Source organism: Schistocerca serialis, chromosome 5 (genome assembly GCF_023864345.2).
Source record: "Schistocerca serialis cubense isolate TAMUIC-IGC-003099 chromosome 5, iqSchSeri2.2, whole genome shotgun sequence".
Lineage (NCBI taxonomy): Eukaryota > Metazoa > Arthropoda > Insecta > Orthoptera > Acrididae > Schistocerca > Schistocerca serialis.
In genome coordinates, this window is record NC_064642.1 from 571,775,769 (window position 1) to 571,794,309 (window position 18,541).

Sequence of the window (18,541 nt, forward strand, 5' to 3'; positions counted from 1 at the left end):
TTTCGACAGTTTTTCCTTCCATCAATTAACTTCACTGTCTTATCCAGGGATTTCTGCTAGGCCTTGCCTTTTTACCATTGCGATCCTCTGGTGCATTCCCGTTTTCATCTCTCAATTCTTAGAAGTAAAAATTATTGTCATATAGACTGTGAATCCCTCTCTAGGATTCAAAATGTTTTATACCCTGATGCAGAAGTGTATAACAAGTTGCTGATGGACATTAAATGCAGAAATCAAAAAATCCTCAAATGTTCAGAAACAAAGTTTAGGAATACCTCATTAGTCTCTATTTCTACAATTTGTTACAATTTTTGTACCCTAGGCTGTAAATTCTGTATACTATTAATATTTGTATTTCATTGCTGGCTATCTCCTGGTGCTCAGTGTTCCTGTAGAGGAAGAAAGCTATAAGAGTAATCGCAGGAATTACAAGCAAAGTATCATGTCAAAAGCATTTTAAAGAAAGACTTCAACATCTTGACTGTACATTCCCTTTATATTACAACATGTCTTTTTTCCAAATTAGCTTGCATAATAGCTATCCATTCCCATGAAACTAGAAACAGAAGTACTAGATGTGGAATTTACAAGACCCTGCAAAATCCGAAGTAGTTTTAAACACACAAGATTGAAGCTATGTAACAAGCTACTGCCATCAATGACAAATTTACCAAATGATACTTTCAAGGAGCACCTCCATAAATTGTTAGTTGATAAGTGTTTCAATAGTATTAAGGAATTTGAATAAACACAGTAAATCTTCTTATTCCCATGTATTGTTCAAACCCACCAATTATTGTAATAATTAAGGTAAGAAGTGAATAGTGGCATATGGGGTGGGGCAGGTAAATAATGAAAACTGATTCATAATTGCTGCTTGAATAATCAAAAAATGAATTGGAAAGAATAACTGAAAGAAATTGAACCATAGACATATCCTGGATGAACTTTAACTGGTACTAATATCAACAGACCTTGAATTTCAATACATTTAAGATCAACACTGCTCATTTAAAGTTACCTACTTATTCTCATTAGTTCCATTGGGCATAGAGCTGATTATGACAATGCTGTTACTGGATCACCCCTCCACTGCTCGTGCAAATTCCTCATGTCTGCTTCAAATCTCCTGATGCAGGATTCTTGTTGTGGGTGAAATGATGAACAGACAGGTGCCAAGGCATAAATATATACATGGATAATCTTGGCTTCTTAATAACTTTAATATACAGTTGGAATACATGTTTTTAAACAATACTGGCATGGTGGAGCTAGCCATACGTCCCCCCACTACCACTTACAGAAACAAACAGTTGGAGATACAGAAATTAATCAAGTGAAGAGCGTATCTCTTCTCTTTTTTTGTATGAAAATATTATCTCTGGCACAAAGCAATTCATTAATTCATGTTTGGATTTACATGTACTGTGCACCAACATAATTTGCAGGTGCAAAGTGTCTGAGATTATTTCTTTTTTTGTGGGTTGATAACCTCAGGCCGGTTTGGGCCTAGCTTTTATTTTTGGCCATTGGAGCTATCCTATATTCTAACACTTTAGATGACAAGAATCAATGTGTAGTTGGATTCACACCTCTGTCACATCAGTTCACTTACTTGATAAGCACTGCCAAGTTTCTTCTCTGGATTGCTGGCTACGTCAATCTCCAAAAACTTTTTCTCCAAAGAGTACTGCTGGTTAAGGGAATTTACCAGACTCTCTCGCTCTCTCTCGCTCTCTCTTGCTCTCTCTCTCTCTCTCTCTCTCTCTCTCTCTCTCCTAATGAAAAAAGTGGATACTCACAGAATACTTTTAGTTTAGTCTTGGTGTATTTCAACTTGCACAAAGGACAAATTCATGATTGAAAGTATGCAAATCAACCAATTCATCTTGTATTAGACTCGATTAAATACATGTACAATAGCATTAGTTTAACAACCACATAATTTATGAACATATCTTTCTTCTAGCAAGTCTAACACATGAATTACTTTAAAGTCTAATTTCATTTCTTGATTTGTCCTTAACAATCATCACAGTCACTAAAAGCACAGAATAAACTCTCCTTGTTCTTCTCTACACATACACTGAAACTCTGTGGATCGTACAGCAGGTACTTGTTGGCCGCCGTTTGGCCACCACGTCCACAATTTGCTTGTGCCTGTTTTTAGACCTGCACACACAAACATGCAATGTGCAGTAGGTTGGATTCATCTCTCTCTCACTTCTGTTTAAAATACCATGTGTTCGAGATGGAGGAAGGCCAAGTGGTTCTAGAATTTATACAGAAATTCTCAAAGCACTACAGTATGGTTTCTATTTATATGCGCAAGTCAGCTTCTTTTAACACATACACACATAAGTTTTCTTTTATAACAAAGTGCTTACTGTAACTGCATAGTCCATTTGTTGTCAATCAGTATCTGCCCAACATTCAGCTTGTGAAGCATGTGCACACAGCACAACAGATATTATTGTCCCAGCTCACACTCACATGTTTCATACTAGACCAGAGTGTCCATGTTGTGCAGTTACAGTAGCTTTCACTGCACAAATTCATGAAGTTCATGTTCAGCAATATGATCCTTTGTGAAATCATCGATGCTGTGACAACTGGTTTCCATATCAGTGGACCGAGGAATTTATTTTATCTTGTTGTTCTCACTTATTCAGTGGGGACACCAGCTGTACATCCAACATCCGTCGACAAGGTAAGTTTCTTGCCACTTTTATGACATTGTAGATCACAGAAAATTCATATTTTTTATGATGTTGTCAAGCACAGAAAGTTCATGTTATATGAAGTATTGTCATCTTTAGTTTATAGTGCTCACACCAATGTATATCATACGCACACTTAACACTTTGCAGTGAGGTTTTTTATGTTTTTGCACTCTGTTTTTGAGCATATTTCATACAATTATGTTACATAAAATTTCTGTTGTGTTCTTAACACATACTATACACATAACATAAAAAAATATAAATACAATTACGAAATATGATTATCCTATTCATTTGTTGGCATGCCATTATCATCATCTATATACATTGTATTTTGCAACATATTCTCTTCCCTTTCCATTGCTCATTGTTTTGTTTTAGTAGATATTGTCAAATTACAATTTCGTTACATTGTTTAATTCCAATTATATGAGTACACATATTACTCTCATTCTTTACATAACATTCATACAGTAGATCCTGTTTTCCTTTATGACATAAGTTGGTGTATGTTTCATTTCGATTTACAGTGACTTCTTGTCGAAGCATATTTATCAGTTCCAAAGAATTAAAGGAGTAAACAGTAGTCGTTACAATAGATACTACATGCTGCTCAGATAAATACTTATGGCCTCGCCTCTCTAACATTCTCCAGGAAGGATCTGCACACTACCAGGGTTGAGGAAATTCCAAGGAATGGCATAAATGTGCTCAGTTACATCTTGTTACTAAACTTAACTGTGATCCCAAGAACAAAATACTTTGTTGTTTACAAACACAACTCAAATCTGGTGATACTGATCATATCAAATACTTATTCAGTCTTTAAAAGTGCAACGCAGTATTTATTTGCTATCTTCATTGTGTAAAGGATAACCATTTCATATTCTGAGGTTTACAGAGTTGTATCAACAATACAACATGTTACGTACAACAAGTGTAAAACAGTGTTTACATGAGTAACAAATTTGCATACAAATTTCAATATAAATCAGGTGTTTGACTCTTTCAGGGGTAGTCAGCACTCACAGCAGTTAGGTTTCAACCCTTTGATTATTTGGTAGCGCTCAACCTTAGTTCAGCATCGTGATATGTGAATTACTGCAACTGTTTTCTTCTTGCCATACGTACACACTATCACATTCATACATATCATAAAGTTATAACTGTATTTGTCTTGCTGTGTGGGCCTTCTTATTTTTATGTGGTACCTAAAACTCTACAAGCATTTATCTTTCTTCACTTTAGGACAGGTCGATGCATCGTTGCAGACTTTATCATCATCAGCATTTCCTTCCAGTGGTCTGGGTAGGAACTTTGTGAACGATATACCTCCATTGGTTTCTGTTCTGAAATAGCTTTTCCCTCTCCACTACATCCCATGTTACTTCTCTCCTTCTGTCCATCTCTTTCTAGGCCATCCAACTGGTCTTCTTCCTGGTACCTCCGTCTCCAAATTCTGGCGTGGAGTTCGATTCGGGTGCATTCCTTCACATGACCAAACTGCTCCAATCTCAAAGCACTCGTTCTCTCCTCTGTAGTCAATGTCACCTGCTGGTCTCTCCTTACATAATCATTCCTGACTTTGTCTCTTCTAGTTTTTTGTAGAGCTGACCTAAGGAACTTAATTTCACATGCTTGTATTTGACTCTCTTCTCTCTTATTTATGACACAGGCCTCTAGACTATACAACATGACTGGCAGGAGATAAGTTTTATACATGGTCTGTTTGGCTCTTTGAGGGACTTCTTGTCCCAGATTAGGTTTCATACTTGGTGGAAGAAGCTAGATCGTTTTGTTATTCTGTTTAAGACTTCTAGTTTGGAACTTCCATCGTATGATATGATGCTACCCAGATAATTGAAGCTTTTCACACATTCAACCTTCTCCCCCTCCAGTTGATGTGACAAGGTATGGTTGTCCTGGTCATCTTCATTGACACTATCTTGTTACTACTCACAGCTAACTTGAATTTTTAAAATTTTGTGTTCCAGTAATCTAGTCTCATGTGAACCTCCATTTCCATCTCTCCGAAATGGCGATGTCATCAGCAAAAACAAAAGTGTTGAGATCTTCATTTTCTTCTTCCTTGATTTCTTTCATGATTGTGTCCATAAGTGTAATGACAAGTAAAGGGGAGAGTGAACTGCCTTGCTGAACACCTCTGTTTGTCTTAAACCATTTTGATCTTCCACCTCCTATTTGTACACTGTTCTCATGACCATCATACAGCATCTGGACATTTTAATTAATGACTCAGGAACATTATTTTTTTCTCAAGCATTCCCATATATTATCCCTTGGTACAGTGTCATATGATTTTTCCAAATCCGCAAATACTACTATCAAGTCCTTTCCTTTTCCCAATATTTCTCCATTAACTGATGGAGGGAGAAAATGAGATCCATTGTCCCCTATTACTTCTGAACGCATCCTGTTGTTCCTCTAATTGGTGTTCTAGAATTTTCTGCAATCTTATTTCGATGACCTTTTCCATTATGTTAAGGTAGTGTGATAACAGTGTGATTCCTCAGTAGTTGGCGCATTTCTTTCTACTACCTTCCTTGAACAGTGGTATTATAATTCCTTTTTTCCATTCATCTGACACTTTGTTTTCTTTTCATATCACCCCCAGCACCCAGTGTAACCATTGTATTCCATGGATTCCTGTAGCTTTAATCATATCTGCTGTCAGCTCATCTACTCCAGCCACCTTCCCACTTTTCATCTGTTTCAGGGAATTCTCAGTTTCTAACCAAGATATTGGTGCCAGATTTTCCTCTAATTCAATGACTTTGGTGTCACTTTCTTGTGCACCTTCCCCATTCAGTAATATTTCAAAATATTTCTTCATCTCTTCTCTGATAACTTCTATGTCCTTGATAATATCCCCATCCTCTGTTTTAATCCTTTTTATGTTTTCTCTGTCAGATCTTTTAGTTTTCAATAACCAATATAGCAGTTTTTGATTCCCTTTGCTATCCTGCTCTAGTTTCTGGGTGAATATTTCCCAACTCTTCTCCTTTTCTTTTTTCACAATTCTCTTTGCTTGGAGTTTCTTTTGTCGGTATTCCTTTTCCAGTGTTGCCATCTTGTGTTCATCTTTTGGTACCAGCTCCTGGTTCTGATTTCTTTTTTCAAATTCCATGTTTTTACTTAACATTAACTTAAAACTAAATCTTCATAAATAAATGTATAGTGACTCAGTGGCTACTAATAGTTTTTCATATGTTCAACCATGTATTCATTCTCTTTGGTGTGCAGTCATGCTATCACAAAACTTATTTAATGTCATGTGTGCATCTCTACTTGCCTTATAACTCTGAAAGACATAGTGTATTATAGGCATGGTGTGACCTCTTATTCTTATTCAGTTTACCATTTATATTGTATTCATTTGTTTACCTGCAGCAAGACTTTCTGGTCCATCAAATATAATTAGTGCATGTACTTAAAATACTTAAATTTGTAAATATTGTGTGTATATAGATATAATGTATATGGTAGTGTAACTTCAGTAAATATGTCATAGTTCAGGGTCCCTTTCTGTGTACATAATCTCTTAGTTTATCTTTGTATGTGTGTATTGTATAGATAGTCACAGTTGTAGTATAGACTCTCCCTTAATTTTCTGTGTCCCTGTTTATGCTAGTGAAGCCTATGGCTCATAAGGCTTGTTTGTTTTTGTTGCTCCAACACTTCCAGCTGTATCTGTCTGACATGCAAGAGCTTCGCTGCATCACTCTGATACCACTTATGTCATGGTGAGTTGTATATTGCACTGTGGGCTACCATGTATTTCACAAGTTCATTTGTGTGTTTAAAACTGGGTCATGCACAAGGTAAAGCATTGTATTTAGAGTATCATCATCTTTAGTCACATAAAAGTAAAATTCTTCCTTGTTACATCCAAACATCTTATTGTTTACACATTTAACATATAAGAAAACAATAAAAACAAAGAATTTTCCTTATCAACCAACATTTAAATACTGGAATGTGATTTCCAACATCCTAATTCTAATATTATTATACATTATACAACTTAGAGAGTATACCTGCTTTGATCGTATCTGATAAAACAAGTGCCGATCAATCTCGTGCCCCCACTCTCCTCCATGGTCACAGAATTGGGGCCTACTATGACTGGTTCATGTTTTCTGGCATCGTGGTGGCATTGGTCTCTGAGTTATGCGTAACTTCCGCTATATGGACTGTTGGTGTTTGATTATGTCTTGTGAGGCTCTCAACTGAAATTCTCTTTGCTTTGCGTGTTATTTGGCATATATGCATTATTTTTCTGGCCGAATTCCACTGTTTGTGGATTATTCAGCTGTCTGGTATTGTTTTGCATTTTCCAAGTGATCAGATGATTATTGCCTGTATCTGCACAAATTGTACAGGCCGGCCATTTGCTACTTGCTATTGTAGCTGTGTTTGTTAAATTTTTGCCCATTTCTTTTACATTTGCTGTTGAATTTACGGATGTTGGTGTTGTGATTACCATTACCATTTCAATTGTTCTGTGTGGTTAAGGTTGCCATCTGTATTGCATTATCTGTGTATTAACAGACTTGTACTGGTCTCTCTTCATATATCAAATCTATTGAGTCCAGTACAGATTGAAAGTATTCAGTGTCATGTTCCGGACTGGTAATGAGTTTTTCCCTAATGTGGGCAGGAAGATGGCTCTTTAAAATCTTCAGCATGTCTACTTGAGATACTGGGTTCATCCAGTATTAGGTTTTATTCAAAGATTTTTCTAAATACCCCCTTAAGGTTCCATGTTTGCTAGTGAACGGAGCTGAGTTGAATACTTCATGTCTGAGTCTCTCTTGTATGGTCTCAGACCAATATTTATCCAGAAAGACTCTCTCAAACTATTCATAGTAGTGGCAATGTTCTGCCATGTCCATAGCCCATAGCAAAACGTCACCCTGCATGTATCCAACAACAAATCTAATTTTCTGGTCTTTCGTCCAGGTATGAGGTAAAACATTTTGATGTGCTCTGATAAAGGCCATGGGGCATGTTCTTTTCCCTCCAGAGGTAAATATCGGAAATTGCCAAAGCCTAAGTAATCCCTCATCTGCAAGTAATGTTGACAAATACCTCATGCTGTCAGTGTCAGGTATGTTTATGTTTGCTTGTGGCATAGCACATGGCAATTGTGCCTGCTTGACACTTACAGCTGCTGGCAAGTGCTGCTGCATTCTGCATCCTTCACTATTTTCCTTCCGTGGGCAACCCACATATTGTGGTAACCAGTCTAAAAGCATTGGTTTGTTTTCTGTCAAATGTTGTTTTGAAATGTCAGTAGTTTTAGCAACACTGCCTTGTAACCTTTCCTCGGATTCCTTGAGACCTGAATCTATTTTAGCTGTAAGTTGACTTTCTTTCTCTTTTAGAGCTTCTTCTGCAGTATCTATATAAATTTTGCAATCTGACACTACCTTTTCATCAAGGGTGCTGCCCTTATCCAGCATCCTGGCTTCAGATTTTCAGTTATTTCCTTTACATCTGCACATAGTTTATCTCTCTGTTTTTCGACAAATTTTGTCTTTTAACCAAACTGGTCTACTCTTCGACTTAACTTTTATACTTCTGTAGGTAAGTTTTTGCATACATCTTGCACCTTACTGACTGCATCCATCACAATTTGTACCTATGCATCCATTTGGGATTTCGTTCTCCTGAATTTGAGAACATGCTTCACTAAGGTTTTTTAACTCACCTGCAATTTGTTCCTGTTTATTGTCTATGGATGATACTTTTTCCATTAACAAATCTATACTGTGGGATATGTCAATAATTATTTCTTGTTGTAGTTGCTTACCTAGCTCTATCAACTTTCTGGATAGTTTGTCCAGTAATTCAGTGCATATAATTTTGCTCACCTCACTGAAATTTTTACTAATACTATTCTCCAAATCATTAAATTCCTGATTTTGCAGTGTAAACTGTTGTCCTATATCCATAATTTGTTGTGTTATGCTTTCATGAAATTCCTGTTGCCTCGTAAACTGTTGTGTTACACTTTCCTGAAAGTCCTTTTTTGTAAACTGTTGTGTTATTAGTTTATGAGTTGTGTGAAACTGTGTGTGTCACTAGTATTTACATCATTTTTATGAACTGTTTCCTGTTCTTGCATTCACAATGTTGTGAGCTAATAATCAAAGGAATTTGCTGTCACATGCTTCAGTTTCACTATTTGGAAAAATGTTTACTGGTGAGAACTGACAAATTGTCTCACTGAGTGTCATAAAAGTGACATTGTGATTAATTATATTACCAGTGTTATCATTTTTTGATAGCCATCGCCCAGTTCACAAGTTGGCACATTGCCTCCAACTGTTGCCAAGCTCAGATTTCTGACAGCTTGGCATTTTACATTTTGTAATGGATTTTCAACAATAGCCATTTCCTTTGACCCCATGATGAATAGTTTTTAACAAAATTGTGAACAAAATTTTTCAAAAAGGAAAGTTTGTATGTACTGGTACTTTTCAACTAAAGTAGATTTATCTGCATATTCAGTAATGAACCTGATTATTCTGTGACACAGTCTTACTGAATTTGATGACTTATCTTCTTGCATGTTAATGTTGGCTTTATACAAATTTTTGTCTTTTGTTTAGAAATGCGCTTTCTGTAAAGGATATTAATTGGTTAAGAAATTATTTACTGCCAGAGAGACAGTGCCAAGCACAGCCATATAAGCATACAGCGTAGGAGCTTCCTACATTAACTGCTGAAATCAGCATTCCGGCACATCTTGTATGTAGGCAGAATTTTAATTTTAATTTGCTCATTCAATGTTTTTTTCAAAATAAATGATTTATCTCATTTTTTTTATCTCAACAATTGAAAGATCTGTTCATATTCTGCTCGGCACCCTCCTTTAAACCGTTGCCATTGAATAGTGTCATATGAATGGGGGGGCAAATAATGTAATGGAAACTCATTAATAATTTGCTGCTTGAATAAGCAAAAAACTTAATTGGAGAGAATAATTGAAAGAATATGGATGGTACACATATCCTGGGTGAACATTAACTGGTACTAATAGCAACAGACTTCAAGGGCTATACATTTAAGATCAATACTAATCATATAAAGTTATGTACTTGTTCTCATTAGTTTCATTGGGCATAGAGCTGATTATGACAATGCTGTTACCAGATCGCCCCTCTGCTGCTCATGCAAATTCCTCTTGTCTGCTTCAAACCTCATGATGAAGGATTCTCGGTGCAGGCAAAATGATGAACAGATGACTGTAATTGGCATAAATATATATATGAAAAAATTTGCATTCATGATAACTTTTATAACACTTTTTAATATGCGGTTGGAGTACACATTTTCAAACAAAATTGGCATGGCAGAGATAGTCATATGTCCACCCGTTACCACTTATAGAAACAAACAGGTAAACATACAGAAATTAATCAGCTGAAGGATGTATTCTTCCCTTTTTTGTATGAAAACATTATCTTTGGCACAAAGAAATTTGTTAATTCATGTCTGGCTTTATGTGTATAAAAAGCAGAGAATGAAGAAAAAAAAAGAAAGAAAAAATAATATGATCCATTACAGAAGGAAATTAAAAAAAATATTTTTTATTCCTGAAACTGTGAAGTGCCTGCAAAAAACTACAGAATCATATAACAGAGTGTATACAGTCCTCCTTACCAGTTCCAAGTGTGCCACATCAATATGACAGTACTAAGCAAATTTCTGGTGACAGGGTAGTAAAATATTAAACCTGATGTAAAACTGGAAATTTAAAATTGTCTACTTTGGTTAATGACAAATAAATAAATATTAAAATTAAAATACCAAGAAAGATAGAAAATGATGAAATATTACTTACCGCGTGTTTTCAGTATATTATGAAGAACTTTTGATAAAATTTGTAGGTAATTTGGTGGCTTACTCAGTGCAGCATTTTGACACACAGCTACAAATTCTGGCAGCAACAATAGCTTTAAACATGCTGGGTATTGAGTCTGACTGATCTTTGATCACATATATGGATTAGTCATACTATGATGCTTCGGTTCAGTCCCAGAATTCATCATAGTTGTTGGTGTGTGGTAGTGAGCCAGACTATCAATTAGCCATGACCATATGTATTGCATTGAGATATTTGGAGGACCAGGGCAACTGTATCATTGTATCAAGATGAGTCAGAACAGCAAGGCCAGGATGCATCTTGCATATGTCATGGAGGCTTGGAAGCTAAGACACAGCCACTAGAATTAACAGCCAGAAATGTGTCGAGTGCACTGCCATTGGCAAACCTCTTTCTGCTGCCACGTCAAGGGGAGCCTCAACAGTAGATGCTATGCTGACAGTCACTGGACCTCCAGACATCATTACATGGTCTGTGTGGATTCTGGTCTTGCTGCAAACAGGCCTGTTTCCTGACTCAAGGTCTGTGATGTGGCTGCACAGTCCTTCAAGGTCACAATGTGATGTGTCTGCACAGTCCTTCAAGGTCACAACAAACTGTTTGGTTGTTCTTCCGCTAGCTTTATGAGGCTGTTGAGATCCTGCATGGAATTGAGCATGGTCATCCTGAACTCGTTGACCCCATACTCTGATTCTCATGTTGGGATTCTAGCCAACATGAGCAGCAGGCATTATATGTCTTATAAATGTGAGAGTTTTTGTGCAAGTTTGTTACTCCGTCATGCCAAAACATCTGGGCGAATTTGGAAGAAATCTGGAATGGAATTAGCTTATACCCTGGATTAACACATTAGCTACATTTAAAAGTGTGTAGTAGAATCTATTATTGATTTGAAGAATATAACACAGAATGTGGAACAGTAATTACCAAATTAAAAATTGGTTATTTTCTTTCTTTATTGAGTTAGTACGTTTGTTAATCCTTCATGCTGAATTGGCTGGATGAATCTGGATGAATGCTGGAATGGAAATAGTCAATACCCTGAATTAACACATGCACTAACTTTCATTCCAAAACAATCACTTTTCCTGTGGGCTGACTATTGATGTGGGGTGGTTAACATGACTCAGAAGCTATCCATGAAAGATAACAACTGAATTAATCCTTTAAGTTTAGGACAGAGATATTGGCACCCAAAAGTCTGAGAATAGTCCTGCAGGAGGTGGTAAAACTTCACTTTCTCTGTAGAATAAGAACAAAAACTGAATTGTTATACAGTTCTTACCGTAGACTAATTGGGATGATTTATACATGAGTATTAGTTGCTCTTTTTACAGTTCATCAGCATATTTGTATTCAGAGACATACATTCCTTGTAACTGTAATGCTGTTTTGCATAAAGTACTGATAATTAAAATTACAACATTATGTAGGGTAACAAATAATGACAATTTATTATTGTTCATAAACAGTCTCGTATGAAGGAAATGTTAGTAAATTTGAGGTTGATTCTGTGAGATACAGAGTGTAAAATGTAGTAGGCAGAACTGGTATCTCTGCAGCAATAATGGTTCTAGTGTGGCTGGGTATTGCGTTAAACTGAGCTTACATGACACATATGGGTCTGTCATTGCATGCTCATTCAGCTACATGCCAGGGTTTTCTGTTATGGTTCAAGTTTAAGATGCAGATTGCTAGTTTCTGCTAGTTGCAAATATTTCAGTGCTGGAGAGGAGTTGTATGTGTAATATATTTACTAGTATTACTTACATTGTGAATTTCACAAAGAAAGAGTGGCTGAATAACTAGGATGAAGAATGTGTAAGGCATTTACAGTATGATGAATTAAAGCATTTAGGAATTGTTAAACTGGTAAGAGAGAGAGAGAGAGAGAGAGAGAGAGAGAGAGGGAGTGTGTGTGCGCGTGCGCGCGCGCCTGTGTGTGTGTGTGTGTGTGTGTGTGTGTGTGTGTGTGTGTGTGTGTGTGGAGGGCGGGTGCGATTATAGGTGGCAATCAAGCCTTGGCTAAAGTTAACCATTACATGTTGCAGTACTTACGCAGAGATGAGCTGACTTTTGTTGGGTGGTGTAGCATAGAGAACTACATCAAACCACTCTTTGAAACTGAACAGTCAGTTTAGTTTGTAATTATGTATGAAATATTTTGGAATTTAACATCATGACTTTAGGTAAATTTCATTATCAAATCTGTGTGTATTTCATTGTAGTCTACATTCCCTTTGTATGACATAATGCATTGTTTTACATTGCTGGCCAAAGCTATGTACAAATGCATCATTATACACATCCACCCAGACAACTTCTATTGAGTAAAGCTAGGATGTAGCCAGTATTTTGTCAATTGGGGGGATGGGATCCAATATGTTAAAGTGCACCTTAAGAAGTCTCATGTTTTTCATTTATTCTGAAACATTCCTTAAAGAACGATAAACCACTTTATTCCAAAATAATCTTAGAGTTTTCACCAATCGGAGATATAATTTGATTACTTAGGAGTGTTGCATTTAGTGAAACAGTAAGAAGCAGTCATGGTCCAATCTCCCTTCACCTTCCGAGGTCATTTTACACTCTTCTTCTTTCAATCTGGATTTGAGCTGAGGAAGTGATCAGGAATGTACAAGTGCTAATTTTTTTGGGACACTGTGATTATTTCCAACAAGGCTTTTGGAATAAAGATACCTGTGTTCAACAGAGAAGACAGAATAATTTTTAATGGCTAAGATGCAAAGAATCAGGAATTATTCAGCCTTACTCTTTACCAGATTTCCGCATTTAAGTATGCATCTCTCAGTTCTTGCAATGTAAGAAAGATCATGTTTTGCATCAAAGAATGTCACAGCAGACAAATGGATGAGACTAAATGAGGAGAATTTGGATTATTATTTATCACATGGCATGGCCTATCAATACTGGGAGACTCCAAAGAGATGCTCGGCATGCCTTCGATTCACCGATGTCCATTTAAGCAGAAGGGCTGCATCTTCAAAGGAATTGGAGTCTCTCAGGTAAGAAATATTTCAGAAGGAACTGGCTGTGGCCTATAATAAGGGACCAATCCTGGTGTTCACCTAAATTAAAAATGGGAAACCACAGAAAACCATTTTCAAGATTGCTGGCAGATGGGTTGCACCATCTCTCCTCCCTAATCCAGAGATTCCTAGCTCACCAGACTACCTCAAAGCAGTGGAGAATTTGAAAAAAGTGGTTTTTGTACATTGTTTGAAAATAAAGTAAAATGCATCACAACAAATATTTGAATTCTGACATGTTTTTTCCTAGTGCATGTTTAGTCATTTGATAATACATGAAAGCAAACATATATTAAGATTTAATTATGCATCGAATAGCTAGCTTCAATTATTATAGTATTACAAAAGTGTAAACAGATCCTGAATGAAAGGACAAGGGAGGAATGCAGTGTGTAGTCAGCTCAGACAAATTCAAGCAGCCCGCTGAGAAAATCTTTTATAAATGATCAAACTATAGAATGTGCTGTCGCCACATACCCCTCCCCCATTCCACAAACTCCTCCCCATCATTCCACATTCCATATTGGAACTGTTTTTCATAACTGAGTACCGCTCTTGTGAACAAATTGGGCAATATTTTGCCATTTAGGCTATTAATAATAGAATATTGAACAATTTAATCACCACTTAAGTGATATTTTTGTTGGTCAACACAATTTTTGGCTGGCTCAGATGAATCCAAGTGTACTTTTATACACTGATTTTAATCTAATGTTATTTTTAATGATATTTACCTCTCCAACGCCTTGTGAAATACTGAGATATGGCAACCACAGAGTTCTACCAGCCTCCAAATAATGTCACCAGTGCTGACATTAAACTGCTGTAGATATGTAATTAGGCTATTATAGTAGTGCCTACATGTTTTTAACTTACCTTAATGCTAGTCGAAGAATCAGAATCAGATTTCCTCTCCTTTCTTTTTAGAAATACATCCATAATAGAAAATATCTTGACAGTACATAACACAACAAAATAAATGGTAGCACTTATATTAAACTCAACTGCAGGTAAGAACTGAACTGATTAACAAAACAACTACTGAACTCAAGCAAGGCCAGCAACTGCTGTTAGTAAAAATAGAGATGGGCAATAACCAGTAGTGCTATGGATGTATAGTTGATAGTGCATATCCCTTTTTCACTGTATGACTGAAAATCGAAATGTTTTTCAATTTCAGTACACAGGAGCTAACTCGTGTGCAATTTCATCTAGGTGATAAGGGAGGGTCCGGAACCCCTGCCCCCCCCCCCTCCCCTGCCCCCCCCCCCCCCTCTTTGCCTCTTTGGCTGTGTCCTTGACTAAAGATTACATTATTCATGTCAAGCACACAGGCATGTAACACATATCTTTGGAAGTAATAATTGTGTTTCTTTTGCAATCTTTTTGTGACATATGTGAAAACACTTTAATACATGTGTAAAAGCCATCATCACCTACATTTTAATATAAAACAAACCTTAATAACTATTTGCAGTATATATAAGTTCATCTTAAGCCCCTAGCATAAATTTATGTATGAGAACGGAATGTAGATGCACTATGAGTATTAGTGTTACTTTTGATCTTTTTCCTGCACTAGTTCTGTGACTAAGGGACTAGTGTGCATCCCCCCTCCCCCATCAACTGTGTTACATTTTCTCCTTTTTTCTGATTTTTCTCTATTTGTTTCCTGGCTCATTCTTTTGAATAAGACACTGAGTGAAAAGTTATCGAAGCTAGGGAAGATTTGATATCTGCTGCACACTTTTAAGTTCATCAGAAAAACAGCTCAGTGTTTGATAATTAGCAAACTGATGCTTCTCTTTTGTCCTCCATAGAATAAGTGCTGAAATTTGTAGAATAATTCTTTTCTGTGTGAAAGATTAAAACTGTCAATAGCAATTGCAGACTTTTCTCACTACCGTACGCGAAATACATGTCTTAAACAAACACTTTCCTGTATAGGATTGGAAAGTGATCACCCAGTTCCAAGGTCTCTGGAGATAGTTGACATATCAATACCAAAGGAAGGATTATTAATTGATCTAGTATACACATTTAAAGGCAAAGGAGCATGGAATTATTGGAGTGAAGTTGTCAGAACAGCAGAAATCAAGGAAAGAATTAGCCTCCAACAGACTCTAATACCAACTATGGATTCCGTGAGGTAAGCAGAAACCATATAACTAACAAAAACAGTCATTATTCCTCATGACAGACACAGTACATGCCTATTACAATAAGTAGGCTGTGAAATATTTTTAAAAAAATTTAGATTTGTATCCATTTTCACCATCATTACCATAATTATCAGGATACCTTAGCTGATAGAGAAAGCATGCTATACCCCATATTATCTGAAAACTTGAAAATTTTAAGAAACAAATGTTTGGATCCAGTAGAACTGACACTAACCAATTTTTTTAATACAAACTCAGAAAAATTGTTAATGTATTTCACTTACTGACATCAGGATTACATGGTCACCAGACAGCTCATTGTGTGACGTTTCAAAGACACTGTTCTGTTAGGAACCATCATATGGAGAACAGATAGAACTAATTCTGTTAAAATATAAATGACTATATCTGTTATCTTTTCCATTATGTTTATCAAGAGAGGTAAAACTAATAACTGGAGCCTGCTTTGAAACAGTATGTATTTGAGAAATATGAAAATGATTCAATAGTGCACAATTACAGCATCATTTGTAAATCTTTCAATTCTGTTACATATATAAAGTACTTGTGAACTGCTGAAACATAGTTATGTAGCCCAATAAACACAAATTATTTGGTAATGTTGGAAATTGGAAGAAATTATAAAAGTACATTCGGAATTCTGCTGTGATTTGTTCTTCATATTTTATTGTTGGAAATCATCACAAGTGTGACTAGGAATATCTAAAAGAAATACTGCATCTACGTAATAATCCGTTACATTAGAGTGCATGATAATGTTACCAAAGTGCTCGGAGAAATTAAATATTAATTCATGGAGCAAAGGAAAAATGTTGACATACTTTTGAGTGAATTTAGAGAATGAGTGTTAATGATAGGGTGGGAAACAATACTATTTCCTGAGTTGTATATTTAATATCAGGATATAAGTGCAAGATGGCAGAGCTTAGGGGACATATGGAAACATTACTCTCACTCCACCTGTGAGTGAAGTAAATCAAGGAATGACTAACAGTTACTTGAAGTGAGTCTTATCACATACAGTACAACAATTCATGAGGCATATGTGATGAGACATGGTACACTTCTCATTTATTGAACACATTTCATTTACTGAAGACATTTCACAAGAACACTTTACATTAATTATGAGTCCAGTATTAGTGTGAGCACAGATTCTTTTGTTGTGTGACAGACCTGATCATTGTTGCAGTTGCTAATAGATACAGCATCTTCCCACCCCTCTATCACCCCTCCCCCAAGATGGTATATGGGGTCAGAATCAGCTGACTTGGACAGATCTGACATGGAAAAAGGGACAATACGTCAAATATGATGGGTTGATGTTTGTCTTTCTCATTGCCCTTTGGAAGCAAAGTTTGGCTCTGAAAAGCTACATGTGAATCTGCCTCCCAGCTCCATGATGATATCTTAAGGAGCAACGAGGTCTAGAAGCTGTGATCATCAGAATTGGCAGATTCAGCCAAGGAGTCAGTGAAAGATGCAGCTGCCTGCTGTGGAGGTGGTGCAGCATGCCAATCTATGCAACCTGCAGAGTACGCGTGATTGCATGATTGTCAGTGCTGTTGCTGCTGCTAGTGAGGGAAGATGATAGTGGTAATAGATGAGAAATCTGTTGTCTGAGTCAAAGAATATAATGAAAGAGTGTTCCTGAGAAGTGTGTAATGTATGGCAACTAGTCTTTGTGACTTCAGCATTGGTGGCCATGCCTTGACTGACCATGGTAGGTACCTAATTTGGCTGGTGGCTGGATGTTTGCACCCATACTACAGTACACGTATGGAAACAATGTCAATATGATACTCATGCTGATACTAATTCATGGTGAGCCTGCTGGAGGATTGTCCATGGCTGTCTGTCATGTAAGATTTTGTTGATTATTCCCAGTGACCAATGTGGCCCTGTAAGCACTTCAGATATTGTTACGGCATCCTCTGTGAATGCTGAGTACATCACTGATGTAATTCTCTCCTTGAAAGTGGAGACCGTCCACTCTACTCCCACCACTGGATTACGGTTGTAAGGGAAATGGATGCTACATTGTTGACAAAACTCTGTTCTGGAGACAGAAATGAATTAAGGGCCATGATCAATTACTATTGCCTTTGATAGACATTTTATGGTGAAGACTTTGAGTTAATTCCTTAATTGTGGTCTTTGCTTCTGTAGAATGCCTCTGCTTGATGTGGATTGGGACCGTTACTTGCTACTACTGCCGAAGGTAGACTTTTGCTGGCAAAGACTTGAATAAATGCCTTAAATGTGGTGTGTACCATTGTAAAATGTGTTTCACTCACATATGAAAATTTAATCCATCACTACAAGTCACATGGTTTTCAATGTAAACTCAGTCCCAAGGATGAATGAACCCACAGTGAGAAAACTTTTGTGGGAGAGGTTTGTTGAGGAGCACAATCCAAACATGAGTGGGCCATCTTCTCCTTATCTATTTTGTGTGACTAATCAGGCTTTCCCAGGAGTTTTGCTCATTGTATGGCCAGATCACATTTCATGCATTACTCAAAATGTCTTTGAGACAACTGCTACACATTTTCAGGTGATGGCTTTTTGTTACATGTCTGGGCCAAGTGGATAAATCTGCAGTAGCAGAACACTGCCTTTCTACCAGACACTACATGGTTTATGAAGAGACAGAGATTGTATTTGCAG

The 18,541-nt window shown here is 36.7% G+C and overlaps 1 protein-coding gene across 1 annotated transcript in view; it reads left to right on the forward strand.

Annotated features, from left to right (window-relative positions):
• LOC126482095 (dynein axonemal heavy chain 12-like) overlaps positions 1–15,841 on the forward strand; it is a 60,340-nt gene extending 44,499 nt beyond the window's left edge. The window contains exon 3 of the mRNA XM_050106071.1: positions 15,636–15,841. Coding sequence (XP_049962028.1) covers positions 15,636–15,841 — 206 coding nt within the window. The remainder of the gene's footprint in view (positions 1–15,635) is intronic.
• Positions 15,842–18,541: the final 2,700 nt, after the last annotated feature.